Here is a 15,259-nt window from a genome sequence, read left to right as displayed (position 1 = left end):
TTCGTTGCCTTGTACTTGTACTTGTGTAATGACAATAAAGTTGAATCTAATCTAATCTAATCTAATAAATTAGCACATTGTTATCATTATTTATGATGTTTGCTAGCCTGCTTTGTCATGCTGCTAGCATTAATTATCATGTTGTTAACATGTTTTAACAAGTTAGTGTGAATTAGTATGTTGGTGGCTTGATTTTAAATGTTTTAGCGCATTATCATAAATTAGCACATTGTTAACATTATTTATCATGTTTGCTAGCCTGCTTTAGCATTCTGCTAGCATAAATTAGCATTTTGCTAACATTTTTTAACACGTTATCATGAATTAACATGTTGGCTTGATTTAATTTTTTTTTGTTAATTTGCATGATTTGCTGGCATTATTTAGCACATTGCTAGCATTAATTAACACATTGTTCGCATTTTTTCATGTTTTCTAGCCTGTTTTAACATACTGTTTGCATGAATTAGCATGTTTGCTAGCATGATTTAACGCATTGCTAGCATTAATTAGCACATTGTTAGCCTTATTTATGATGTTTGCTAGCCTGCTTTAGCATTTTTCCTAGCATGAATTAGCATTTTGCTAACATGTTTTAACAAGTTAGCATTAAATTAACATGTTGCTGGCTTGATTTAGCATTTTGCTAGCATTATTTAGTGCATTGCTAGCATTAAATTAACACATTTTTAGCATTATTTATCATATTTTCTAGCCTGTTTTAACATTGCTGCTAGCATGAATTAGCATTTTGTTAGCATGTTTTAATACGTTCGCATGAATTAGCATGTTTTAGCACATTTTTAGCATGTTTTTAACGTGTCGTTAGCAATTTTTTATACATTGAACTGAAGTACGCGTTTTTAAACATCTCCGAAAATGTCTTCCGAAAGCTTTTAAATGGTTATATTTGAGGTCTAAACGACTACAATCTGACACAACAACAGTGGTACTTGTACAATTATAGTGGGTTTGCTCCTCCCCCATTGACGCTTGCTGTGGGAAATGCTGCCAGTTTAGATCCGGCAGAAACAAGCGCAGTGACACTAATTGTGAAACGGTTTCTGTGTGATATCAGAATATCGTATGGCTCAAGGCTCTCAGCCAGTCAGATTGAAGGACCAGAGCTAGTGTTGTTGCTTGTGTGTTTCAGGATGTTGTGCAGCGCGCTGTATTGAGCGGACGGATCCCACACGCGCAGGCTGTTCTGCGCAGACGCGGCTCTGTTGGATGCAGTCTGGAGGACATCAGGAAGACGGGGTTGAGACGCACCTTCACCTGTCTCACTCACAGAGATCTGCCGCAGGCTAAAGCTCTGCTGACTAACATGGTACACACACCTGATCGAACACAGCTCAAATACTGAAAACTGCTGCTCAAAGGTTTGGGTCGCTACGATTGTCAAATTTTTGTGAAAGAAGTCTCTTAAAGAAAGCTATGAAATTTGGCGCAATGATAGTGGACTGACCCAACATTATTTACACCAATTTTGGAGTCTCTAATTCAATCCCTCTAGTGCCTAGGTGCACTCACCTTTATTTTTATAACTTTTGAACCGTAAGTGATAGAAACAAACATTTTACGCCATTTTGAATTTTCAGAAAAAAATACTTTTTCGAACTCCTCCTAGGCCGTTGCTCCGATTTTCACGAAAACTTAACCACATCATCTTCAGACCATGCAGACTAAACGTTATGGAATTCTAATTGATTCGTCAAAACGTTTTCGAATAATGCATGAACAAATTCAACAAAGTGTCCGACAAAGTGTCCAAAATGGACATGAGGCTATATCTCTGCAACACTTTAGTGTATTCTGACCAAACTTGGTGTGTGTTATGACAACCATGACATGAGGCTGCCTACACAGTTTCAGCACAGTCCCACATAGTGGTCAGGAGATATTTCTGCTTATAACTTCTGAACACTTTGGCCAAAAATCACGAAACTATCGGCCCCTTTGGGCGTCGACCAATTTGAATTTTTTTTTTTAATTCCATATTTTGCGAATGCCTTGGCGAATCGTTAACGAAACACTGTATGTGTCTTTGGCACCAATGCATTGAAGGTACTTAAAGTTTCGGGACAGCGCCACCATGTGGTCAAAAATCATAACAAAATTTCCAAAAAATGCTTATAACTTTTGATTCAAATGAGCCTATTATAATGAATCTGGTCTTAATACATTCCTTGGGTCATGCCAAGAACATAGATACCAAGTTTGCCATATTTGGCCGAACTTCCTGTCCGCCATTTAGTTTTTCTTTAAAAACCTACTTTTTCAAACTCGCCCTAGACCGTTTGTCCGATTTTCACCAAAATCGATCGTATCTTCAGATCGTGGCAACAAAAGTTATGGAATTCAAGTTGAGTAGTCAAACCGTTCTTGAATAACGCATCAACAAATTCGTCAAAGTGTCTGCCAAAATGGACGTGAGGCTATATCTCCGCGATGCTTTATAGTATTCTGAACTTGGTGTGTGTTATGACAACCATTACATGAGGCTACCTGCACAGTGCCACCTAGTGGTCAAGAGATATGAACAATTAAAATGTTTGCTTATAACTTCTGAACACTTTGGCCAAAAATCACAAAACTATCGGCCATTTGGGCGTCGACCATTTTGAATTTTTTGAAAAAAATTCTATATTTTACGAACGTCTTGGCGAATCGTTAATGAAACACTGTATGTGTCTATAGTACCAATGCAATGATGGTACTCAGTTTCGGAGCAGCGCCACCTTGTGGTCAAAAATTATAACAAAATTTCCAAAAAAGCTTAACTTTTGATTAAATTAGCCTATTATAATATTTGGCCGAACTTCCTGTCCGCCATTTTGTTTTTCTTTAAAAACCTACTTTTTCGAACTCGCCCTAGACCGTTTGTCCGATTTTCGCCAAAAACGAAGCGTATCATCTTCAGATCGTGGCAACAAAAATGTATGATTTTCGTGTCAATGGACGAAAACGTTTTCGTTCACAGCAACAAAGTTGAGGCATGATGCCAAAATGACTCTTGAGGCTTTATCTCTGCAATGCTTTTGCATATTGACACTAAGCTTTGCATGTTTCATTGTCACCTCACTCTGACCACACCACATCAATTTCGTAACTGCGCCCCCTATTGGTTGAAAGTGATAAACCATTAAATCACTGACTTTAGGACCCAGCGGAACAGCTCATTTGCTCCATATAGAGCTATAAGGCCATCTTGTGGCAAGAGTCATGAAATATCATGTTATATTACTATTTTTCCACGAGGTCAGCAAAGACACCCAAAATGACCCAATGTGAGATATTTTGAGCTGGTTATTGCATGTATTATTTTGAATTTAAGTTGAAAGATTGTCAAAAATGTGCTTTAATAATTATTATTTATTGATAAAATCTTGTAATTTAAAGGTAAATAAAATAAATAATAAAAAAAATTGTATAAACAAATAGAAAGAATATTATAAAAATTAAATGATATAAGCTTTTTAGGGCTTCGTGTCATTTTGACCCGCAAGGGAAGGATTTGTTACAGAATGCGAAGGAAGTTATACATCTAAAAAATGTATATCTTACTGACCCCAGACTTAGATTTTACACAGTCTAATATAAATCAGGACTGACTGTCTGTGTTTTTAGGGCTTTAATGTGAAGGAGCAGCTTCACAGCATCTGCGTCTTCACTGCCGATCGGGATCTAAGGGCCTTCATGGTGAGCATAAACCAAAAATGGGCGAGTTTTATTTGGAGGATTTATCACTCAGTTTTACTAGACTCTCATTTGTCAAATATGTATTGTCTCATTTGTCATTCTCAGGTTGAGGAGCTGCAGAAGCAGAATCACCTCTCGCGTGAAGAGTTTGAGCAGGTGGAGTTCATTCAGACGGTCGAGAGCTTGTGCTCCACTCCTGCCACGAGGTGCTCCACCCGGCTGGACACCAGCAGGCGAGTCTTTCTCTCTCGTTTTCTTTTTCAAATGTTGTTTCTGGCCCGTTTGACTCTTTTATTGATACAATAACACAGGAAATGATGTTCAAAAGAGGGCGACACAGAAAAAGGCAAAGTAGCAAGCTAAACTTGAGCTCAATTAGTGCTTCATTTAATTCAATTCATCCAATATTTTATATCTTTAACACACTCTGTTAGCTTGGATAATTTAGAGATTTCATCTGGTCGTGCTGAAATATATAACTGAGTATCATCGGCATAACAGTGGAAACTAATTTCATGTTTTCTTATAATATTACCAAGTGGCAGCATATATATTGAGAATAACAGAGGGCCTAACACAGATCCTTGTGGCACTCCATAATTTACAGACGTTATCTTAGATTGTTCCCTGTTTAAACAGACAAATTGGTAACGCTCTGATAGCTCTGATTTACACAGCATGCCATGAATTAGATGTCTTTATGCTAGCAAATTAAGCTTTTATTACGACCATTGGTAACACTTTATTTTAGGGTCCAATTCTCACTATTAACTAGTTGCTTTTTAGCATGCATACTAGGATATTGGCTGTTTATTAGTACTTATAAAGCACATATTAATGCCTTATTCTGCATATTCTACATCCCTTAATAATCCAATACATAAACTTAACAACTACCTTTCTAAATATTAATAAACAGTAAATTAAAAAAAGAGTTTATAGTGAATATGCTCCCATCCTAAAGTGTTACCATTAACTGTTTTTGTATTATTTCCATGACAATTTACTCCCGAAGTCCTCATTCTGTCCGTTTTGGTTTTGTTAAAATGTTCTGCATTTTAAAATCTGACAGCGATGACATCATAATATTGCTGGATTGCAATTGGTCCTCTTTCATGTGTGTATTTGCATACTCAATTGTGATTCGTTCTCCTCTCTTACACCTATTAAACCATCTGCTGCCTGTTTTACAATGTAAAAAGAAAAAGTGAGAATTTTGTAAAGGGAAAAAAAGAATTAAAACTTGGGCAGATTAAAATTAATTACCAAACAAACACAGTTTTAATTTGCCAAACTTTTATTCTGGTAAAATCACAAACCTGTCAAGAACTTGTCGTCCAGGTCATATTTCACCTCAAAATCAAATCAAGAAATAATCAATTACATTTTGCGCATAGCAATTTAAACATTTTTCCCATTATTTTCATGACAATTTACTCCTTTAATTCTAATTCTGTCTGTTTTTTGTTGTTGTTTGTTTGTTTAAATTGTATACATTTGAAATCTGAAGTGATGACATCATCATGTTGCATACTGCATTGTGATTGGTCCTCTTTCATGTCTGTATTTGCATACTCAATTGTGATTCGCTCTCCTTTCATACACCCATTAAATCATCTGCTGTAGAAAGAAAAAGGGAGAATTTTGTAAAGAAAAAAGATTAATTTGATTAATTTTAAATTGATTAATTTGTCACGCTTTTATTCTGCTAAACTCACAAACCTGTCAAGAACTTGTCGTCCAGGTCATATTACCTCAAAATCAAATCAAGAAATAATAAATTACACTTTGCGGATTGGAAATTCGATTCTTTTTTTTAGGAGTCTAGTTTTTTTTCACTCTTTCTTTTTTGTTTTGTTAAATGACATCATCCTGAGATTGCATACTGGATTACGATTGGTCCAGTTGTTTATCTTTCCTACATCTATTTAACCAAATGTTGCGTTTTCTTAACAAAGAGTGAGAAAGAATTAAAGAATTTAAAGGGCCGGTTGGAATTAATTCCCAACAAACATTAAGAGTTAATTTCTCAAGCTTTTATTCACAAGCCAATCAAAAATGTGTCCAGGTCATATTTCACCTCGAGAAATAAGCTTTGCATATAGCAAATGAAGCTTTTTAAACTGTAACGCTGTATCTTCTGTCCAGGGTTCTGCAGATGACCCGGTCCGACCCCGACAGCAGGAGACTTCTGGAAGAGATCCTGCAGGAACCAGAGGCGTCGTCTTCCGGGTCTGTACTGGATCCTGTGCGTCTGGACTGGGTCAGATACTGGGACAGAGACACACAGAACGCCATCCTGCTGTCCCGACTGCAGACGTCCAGTGAGTTAAACCCGTCCGACTGCTTTTATAATCATTACGCAGTTAAAATAAAGTAAAGAAAATTTATCAGCCGAACACCATCTGCATATCAACTATATCATGAAAAAGACAGATGGTTTATTCAAATTGAATTAATTAAAAGTTGTTCTCTTTCACACACAAAATTGCATCAAAATGCCCGTCTTGGTGAGTATCCTTGTAAACATAGTTGGTTATGTCTTAAATGAACGTAAACATTTGAGAAATAGAATGCGTGTGTATCAGTGTATTGTATTCGTGCAGCTCTTAAAGTGACAGCAGCCTAATATTCCTGCTGCGTTTTTAATGTTAATAAAGCAACAAAAGACAAGCAACTTCAGATGTGCACTGTTCACCATGATGGGTTTGAATTGCTTGAAATATGATTGGCATCACTTCAAAATAGGAAAATATAGTAAAAGTCTGTCGTATCTTCATAAAATTATAATGAGAACATCATAATTGTGTGTTTGGGACATGGCTTCAATGATGAGACTTTTGTTGTTGTAATCAGGCCCTCAAAAATTATATAAAAATTGAGATTTATCGGCTATCGGCTTTCAAATATAAAGAATCATTGGTATCGGGCAAAGTTTTCATATCGGTGAATCCCTAATATGCATCTTTCTTCTGTTGTATTATTTATGTTGGCCTGTTGAATGTTAAATGGATCCAATCCTTGTCAATAAAAAATATTTGATGAAGCAACAATAAACTTTCTAGTATACCTTAGTATACCTTTAGATATTTGCTCATTTAAGACATGACACAAAACGAATCTATTTTAATGGCATAAGTTCAAATAAGAGAGCAAGTGACAAATATTGGTATCGAAATTAGCCAATTCTAATTCTTAAAGAGCACCTATCATGGAATTTTGAAATTTACCTTTCATGTAGTGTGTAACATAGATCTAAGTGAACAAAAACATCCTGTGATAGTTTGAAATATGACAGTGCACCGTATATATAGTTATTTTCTTTCAAAAGTAAGAGTCGACTCGGAGTCATTTTTAAGAATCGTTAGAAGACTGAAGCTTTTTCTCTGACTAGATGACGTCAACTTGTCAAGTTATTTGAATACGATACGCCCACTTATTGCTCCAAGACGCCAGTGAAAACTAGAAAACATCATGGAGACGAGACGCTGTGTTCTGAAGTGCGACTCAAAAGCAAACTTTTTTCATCTGCCCAAGGATGAGCATTTGAAGACTAAGTGGCTTGAAGACAAACCATACATCGCCGCGATTGAGTGTTTATTATTAGTCGTCAAATGTATGTTTCGCGATCTCATGAAGCTTTTATTATGGACTTTTATTATGGCACATGGTTCTTCTTCGTCTGTCTGTACCATATATGGACTACATGTGCACAGAGCGCCCTCCGGCTGCCAGTATGAATTGAAAACAACACATAAGAGACTCAATCGCTCATGATTAGGCTATTTCTGCCCATTTTGAGGAAGTATTGAATAAAAAATACTCCTCTGTTTAGAAATTTGACACAGACATATGAGAATCTATCAATATGTCTCCTCATCTGCACACTTTTGAACTAAAAGCCCTGAGGGATGTTGATTTGTCGCGAGTCTTCGTGAGGAGAATAGAGGAGTTTTTTTATGAATGAGATCAGCTGAGGCTCATATTACAATCAAACAGTACCGACGCGGTTTTCATATTCATAACTCCTGACACATATTAACAAATTACTGTCATTATAAGACTTTGATGGGCGTTCCGTTTCCGAGAATATCTGCACAGACTATACCAATCACAACTGACTGGGTCATCGGACCAATCAGCGTAGATTAGCGTCACGTAAAGGCGGGGTTTTGAAAAGTGAATCACTAAAGGAAAGATTTGAGAATCGCTGTCAAAACAGGTAAAAATAAATGCATATTATAAGAAAACTAAAGTCTTTTTTATCATTGCATGCATGCAAAACTGTTGTTGGGGACTTCTAAAACAATATTTGGAACATTTTAAATGCCATGATAGGTGCTCTTTAATATTTGAAAGCAGGTAACCGATATATTGGCCGATAAATCTAAATCCTAATTTTTATATAATTTTTTATTTTATATAATCTTGAGATCCTTTTTATAGGGATGCACCAATATGACAATTTTCGCCGATACCGATAATTCTTTATATTTGAAAGCCGATAACCGATATATTGGCCGATAAATCTAAATCCAAATTTTTGATTTTATATAATTTTGAGATCCTTTTTATAGGGATGCACCGATATGACATTTTTGGCCGATACCGATAATTCTTTATATTCGAAAGCCGATAGCAGATATATTGGCCGATAAATCTAAATCCAATTTTTTAAACAATTTGTATTTATTATATATTTATAATATATTTATTCATTAATTTTATCGCCTTTTAATATATCGACCAAAATTTCTTATCAGGCCGATCCCAACATTAAAAATGAACATATATCGGCCGATACCGATATGGTGACCGATATATCATGAATCCCGAATTTAAACTTGAAGATTGCGATTGGTCCTCTTCCATGTGTGTATTTGCATACTGAACTGTGATTCGTTCTTCTTTTTCACATCTGTTTAAACATCTGCAGCCTGTTTTTCACTGTAAAGACAAACAGTAATAATGTGGAAGTTAAATCTAAACTGTGTAACTTTTTTAGTTCATTCTTAGCTAAAAACACGTAGTTCTTTCAAAAATATATGTGCTCATTAATGTATATTTACTTCTTTCAAGTAATAAAGTATTCTCGTAAGTTTATAATATGCCATTGTAAATACATACGGGTGAGGGTTTGAATGCGGGTCGCCATGTTGCCCCTCCATCTGGAAAGTACATTAGCCAAAGAGGGACATACCCGTAAATTCAAGCTTCGCCTTTGGCGTTTTAACACTCGATGGCACCGTGTCGAATGTGGACGAGGTCGAACTGGAAGCCATGTTAATCTTGGACTAAATCGGCCACCGTAGGAGTTAAAACGAAATCGAAATTGAGAGGAACAGAAACTAATATTCATTGGATGGTCATATACCTTTTCACCACTAGATGGGGGAAAATATCACACAGTGTAGCTTTAAAAATAAAAAATTTTGAAGTTAAAAATAATTTCCAACAAACATAAAGATGAAGTTTTATGTAATTTGTTGAGCTTTTATTCACAAAATTTGACTATTTTATATTTAATCAAGCTTATATTCTAGTAAGATCAAAAACCTTTTCCAGGTGTTATTTCACCTCAAAATCAGAAGCAATAAATAATCATTGATATTTTGCATAACGCTTTACTTAAAGACCAATAAAAAGCTTTTTAGGACCTTTTATTTCTTTCGAAGTCTTTTTTGGTGATGGTTTAAGTTGAAGAAATGCTTGTGTTGTTTCAGCTCAGGGTTCGTGGGACGCTGCTGTTTTGTGGTCGTATCTCACCTCACTGCACGATTCTGTCCGGGTCAGGGCATGGGTCAGCGGTTCGGCCGGAGAGAGCGCCACTGCCCCCTGCTGGCCAGCGCTCACACCGCACATCATCAACAGCAGCAGCCGCTGCGCAGAATACCTGCGCAATCGAGTCCTGGACCTGCTCGCCCGGTCAGAATGCAAACAAAATTCACTGTGCATTGAAGAGATTAGTGCGTTTGCATTGCATTAAAACTCGTTGTTCATTGAAGAAATTTGTGCTTTTGCAATGCAATGCATACAAAACTTGTTGTGCATTGAAGAGATAAGTTGCAATGCATACAAAACTTGTTGTGCATTGAAGAAATTAGTGCTTTTGCAATGCAATGCATACAAAACTCGTTGTGCATTGAAGAGATAAGTTGCAATGCATACAAAACTTGTTGTGCATTGAATGATGTCCACATGTCCACGTTCCCAGACACAAACCCACCAACAGAACTAATGTTAGTCCAACATCTTGCGGTGTGTGTTCAGACAGGGGCTGTTTGTGCAGGCGGAGATGGAGGACTTTGAGCAGCTGCTGTGGCGACTGGGTCAAGCTGGAGGAGTGATGCATCATGGGAACGACCCTCCCGTCCCACAGTTCCAGGCGTCCCAAGGTCAAGAGTTTCACCAGCGCTTCATCCTCCACTGTCTGGAGAACAGCCTGCAGTACCTGCTCTACTGCTACCTGGAGCACTTCAGGTGAGTCATAGATAATACACCGATCAGGCAAAACATTATGACTACTCACAGGTGAAGTAAATAGTCAATACACCTGTTAGTGGGTGTGATTTATTAGGCAGCAAGTGAACATTTTGATGTGTTAGAAGCAGGAGAAATTGGCAAGCGTAAGGATTTGAGCGAGTTTGACAAGGGCCAGATTGTGACGGGTCAGAGCATCTCCAAAACTGCAGTGGTCAGTCTCTATCAAAAGTGCTCAGTGGAGAACCGGCCACAGGGTCATGGAGGACCAGTGGAGAACCGGCCACAGGGTCATGAAGGACCAGTGGAGAACCGGCCACAGGGTCATGAAGGACCAGTGGAGAACCGGCCACAGGGTCATGAAGGACCAGTGGAGAACCGGCCACAGGGTCATGGAGGACCAGTGGAGAACCGGCCACAGGGTCATGGAGGACCAGTGGAGAACCGGCCACAGGGTCATGAAGGACCAGTGGAGAACCGGCCACAGGGTCATGAAGGACCAGTGAAGAACCGGCCACAGGGTCATGAAGGACCAGTGGAGAACCGGCCACAGGGTCATGAAGGACCAGTGGAGAACCGGCCACAAGGTCATGGAGGACCAGTGGAGAACCGGCCACAGGGTCATAAAGGACCAGTGGAGAACCGGCCACAGGGTCATGGAGGACCAGTGGAGAACCGGGCTCAGGGTCATGAAGGACCAGTGGAGAACCGGCCACAGGGTCATGAAGGACCAGTGGAGAACCGGCCACAGGGTCATGGAGGACCAGTGGAGAACCGGCCACAGGGTCATGAAGGACCAGTGGAGAACCGGCCACAGGGTCATGAAGGACCAGTGGAGAACCGGCCACAGGGTCATGGAGGACCAGTGGAGAACCGGCCACAGGGTCATGAAGGACTAGTGGAGAACCGGCCACAGGGTCATGAAGGACCAGTGGAGAACCGGCCACAGGGTCATGGAGGACCAGTGGAGAACCGGCCACAGGGTCATGGAGGACCAGTGGAGAACCGGCCACAGGGTCATGAAGGACCAGTGGAGAACCGGCCACAGGGTCATGAAGGACCAGTGAAGAACCGGCCACAGGGTCATGAAGGACCAGTGGAGAACCGGCCACAGGGTCATGAAGGACCAGTGGAGAACCGGCCACAAGGTCATGGAGGACCAGTGGAGAACCGGCCACAGGGTCATAAAGGACCAGTGGAGAACCGGCCACAGGGTCATGGAGGACCAGTGGAGAACCGGGCTCAGGGTCATGAAGGACCAGTGGAGAACCGGCCACAGGGTCATGAAGGACCAGTGGAGAACCGGCCACAGGGTCATGGAGGACCAGTGGAGAACCGGCCACAGGGTCATGAAGAACCAGTGGAGAACCGGCCACAGGGTCATGAAGAACCAGTGGAGAACCGGGCTCAGGGTCATGGAGGACCAGTGGAGAACCGGGCTCAGGGTCATGAAGGACCAGTGGAGAACCGGCCACAGGGTCATGAAGGACCAGTGGAGAACCGGGCTCAGGGTCATGGAGGACCAGTGGAGAACCGGGCTCAGGGTCATGAAGGAACAGTGGAGAACCGGCCACAGGGTCATGGAGGACCAGTGGAGAACCGGCCACAGGGTCATGGAGGACCAGTGGAGAACCGGCCACAGGGTCATGGAGGACCAGTGGAGAACCGGCCACAGGGTCATGGAGGACCAGTGGAGAACCGGCCACAGGGTCATGGAGGACCAGTGGAGAACCGGCCACAGGGTCATGAAGGACCAGTGGAGAACCGGGCTCAGGGTCATGAAGGACCAGTGGAGAACCGGCCACAGGGTCATGAAGAACCAGTGGAGAACCGGGCTCAGGGTCATGGGCGGCCGAGGCTCATTGATGCCCGTGTGGGCCGATCAAACAGACGAGCTACTGGAGCTCAAACTGCTCAAGAAGTTAATGCTGGTTCTGATAGAAAGGTGTCAGAATACACAGAGCATCTCAGTTTGTTGTGTATGGGGCGGCACAGCCGCTGACCAGTGCCCATGCTGACCCCTGACCCTGCCCAAAGCACCAACAGTGGCACCTGAGCATCAGAAGATGGCTCTTTCGGCTGAAAATGCTCCTGACACAAAGCACAAATGCTTCAGGAACGAGTTTGAGGCATTGAGTCTTTCTCCAAATTCCCCAGATCTCAATCCAATCGAGCATCTGTGGGATGTGCTGAACAAACAAGTCCGATCCATGGAGGCCCCACCTCGCAACTTACAGGACTTAAAGGATCTGCTGCTAACATCTTGGTGCCAGATACCACAGCACACCTTCTAGTGGAGTCCATGCCTCCACGGGTCAGGGGAACCAACACAATATTAGGTCATAATGTTATGCCTGATCGGTGTATATACAGTGAATTAAATAATCTATAATAATATAACAGTTTCTAATGCATTGTGTGAGATGTTTAGAAGTTTGCATGTATGTTTGTCTTCAGCGCTCTCTCTCTCTGTCGTTCAGGTTAACTCCTGAGAATTGCCCGGTTCTGACGGACAGGAACCTGTTTGAGAGTTTCCCCTGGTTTGAGATGATGCTGAAACTGCAGACAATCACCAGAGACCTTAAAGGTGCGAGTGTTTTCATTCGACGTGTACAAATTGTTTAATCGTAAAAAAAAAACGTCTGTGGTTTCTTATATAGAGCCCTGCACGGGCCTCAAAACTAGGCCCTAGCCCGGCCCGTGTCCGACAGCTCAAAATTAATCATATAATTAATCAATAATCAAAATTATCAGCCCGACTGGAGCCCGTGTTTTTTTTTTTTATCCTCCCTGTTACACATTAGTTGTTTAACAAAATAGTTCAGTTTTGTTTTTAACGTCAAAGTAGTTATATTTCGTTTTGTTTCTTTATTAAGTTCATTTAGAAAAATGTTTGAAGCATTTTTTTGTTTGTTAAATTAAAGTTTTTGTTGATTTTTAGGGTCAGTGTAAGGGGATAGAATATACAGTTTATACAGTATAAAAACCATTACGCCTATGGAAAGTCCCCATAAAACATGATAACCCAACGTGTGTGTGTGTGTGTGTGTGTGTGTGTGTGTGTGTGTGTGTGTGTGTGTGTGTGTGTGTGTGTGTGTGTGTGTGTGTGTGTGTGTGTGTGTGTGTGTGAGAGAGTGTGCGCAAATGTATGCAAAAATGTGTTTGTGTGACTCTGTGTGTGTGTGTGTATGTGTATGTGTATGTGTGTGCGTGTGTGTGTTTGAATATGCGCAAATGTATGCAAAAATTTGTTTGTGTGACTGTGAGTGTGTGTGTGCACATAAATGTGCGTGTTTGTTTGTTTGTGTGTGTGTGTAACTGTGCTTGTGTGTGTGCGTAAATGTTTGTGTGTGAGTGTGCGTAAGTGTGTGTGTGTCTGTGTGAGTGTATGTAAGTGTGCGTAAGTGAGTGTGTGTGTGTGTGTGTGTGAGTGTATGTAAGTGTGTGTGTGTGCGCAAATGTATGCGTAAATGTGTGTTTGTGTGACTGTTTGTGTGCGTGTAAGTGTGTGTGTGTGTGTGTGTGTGTGTGCACGTAAATGTGTGTGTGTGTGTGTGTGTGTGTGTGTGCAAGTGTGTGTGTGTGTGTGTGTGTGTGTGTGTGTCTGTGTTTGTGTGTGTGTGTGTGAGAGTGTAAATATGTGTTTGTGTGTGTAACTGTGCGTGTTTGTTTGTGTGTGTGTGTGTGTGCGTGTGTAAATGTTTGTGCGTGTGTAAGTGTGTGTGTGTGTGTGTGTGTGTAACTGTGTGTGTGTAACTGTGTGTGTTTGTTTGTGTAGGTGTGTGTGTGTGTGCGTGTGTAAATGTTTGTGCGTGTGTAAGTGTGTTCTTTAAAGTGATGACCAAGCGGCCAGCGGCTGACAGAGAGTTAACCCAACGCTTTAGCCTCTCAAATCAACACTTGACTTGTCTTGCTTATAAAATCCATATAAAACACTTAAAGCATGGTTTAAACGTTTAGCCTCTATCACCACCATCACAGTAAAAAGGCATTTTTGACAAGATGAGGCAGGCAGATCGCAACGGCGCACACAAACGAAACGAGCTACACAATCTAAATAATAATTAAAAAAAAACATTCAGGTTGTCTTGCCTTACACCTCTCCGCGAAATAAATATAAATCCGATCTTCAATCCCTGCGCTATATGCACATTTAACGGAGTTCATGTCAACGAAAGCAACCGATATGAGCATTTTATTCATCAGCTCATTTCAACATCAAAGACGCATTATGAGAACGAGCGACCTAAACACTGGGAAGAGCCTTTAGTCTCATTAGTTTTAATGAAGATGGTTGTGTTTTTGAGCTTATTTTCAGTTTCACTTGTGGCCGTTTGCGTGTTGGCTTGCTTTACTCATTTGTGGATGTGTGTATCATATGCCGTCCTCTAAACACTGAGCCGGGCTTGACAGTTGTGGACTCGTGATATCATGTTCTCATGTTGTTTCCACCAGTGCAGCACATCTCATTGTTTCTTTTAATTATTGAATGTCTAAAATATTAAATGAAGGAGAAGCCTAAAAAGGCCCGAAGCCCGGCCCGGCGTTTGAGGCAGAAATGCAGGGCTCTATTCTTCTAGGCTGGTTGTTTAGTCCAGTGTGTTTGTCTTTCAGACCCCGAGCGTGTGTTCGAGGCCAGTCTGACGTCCGCCCAGGTTCTGCTGCCCGGGAGTCAGGCCAGCATCAGTAGCATGTTGCTGGAGGGCCACAGTCTGCTCGCCCTCTCCACTATCATGTTCAGACGCGGCGGCATCGACCAGGTCAGCACTGACCCCTTCAGGCACTCACTGCTCCTCCTCAGCTCCTCCTCACTGCTCCTCCTCAGCTGCTCCTCCTCAGCTGCTCCTCCTCACTGCTCCTCCTCCTCAGCTGCTCCTCCTCAGCTCCTCCTCCTCAGCTGCTCCTCCTCACTGCTCCTCCTCAGCTGCTCCTCCTCAGCTGCTCCTCCTCAGCTGCTCCTCCTCACTGCTCCTCCTCAGCTGCTCCTCCTCACTGCTCCTCCTCAGCTGCTCCTCCTCAGCTGCTCCTCCTCAGCTGCTCCTCCTCACTGCTCCTCCTCAGCTGCTCCTCCTCAGCT

At 41.3% G+C, this 15,259-nt stretch overlaps 1 protein-coding gene across 3 annotated transcripts in view; it reads left to right on the top strand.

The window, feature by feature from the left end:
- Window positions 1–15,259, top strand: part of spg11 (SPG11 vesicle trafficking associated, spatacsin) — a 96,600-nt gene that overhangs the window by 27,916 nt on the left and 53,425 nt on the right. For all 3 annotated transcript variants that reach the window (XM_079810167.1, XM_079810166.1, XM_079810165.1), the window contains exons 11-18: window positions 1,154–1,330; window positions 3,631–3,702; window positions 3,808–3,935; window positions 5,851–6,026; window positions 9,426–9,627; window positions 9,973–10,182; window positions 12,663–12,769; window positions 14,797–14,942. In XM_079810167.1, coding sequence (XP_079666293.1) covers window positions 1,154–1,330; window positions 3,631–3,702; window positions 3,808–3,935; window positions 5,851–6,026; window positions 9,426–9,627; window positions 9,973–10,182; window positions 12,663–12,769; window positions 14,797–14,942 — 1,218 coding nt within the window. The remainder of the gene's footprint in view (window positions 1–1,153; window positions 1,331–3,630; window positions 3,703–3,807; window positions 3,936–5,850; window positions 6,027–9,425; window positions 9,628–9,972; window positions 10,183–12,662; window positions 12,770–14,796; window positions 14,943–15,259) is intronic.

Source organism: Gobio gobio, assembly GCF_949357685.1.
Source record: "Gobio gobio genome assembly, chromosome: 25".
Classification (NCBI taxonomy): Eukaryota; Metazoa; Chordata; class Actinopteri; order Cypriniformes; family Gobionidae; genus Gobio; species Gobio gobio.
The sequence above is the reverse complement of the archived record's forward strand: the minus strand, read 5'-3'. Positions and strand labels throughout refer to the sequence as shown.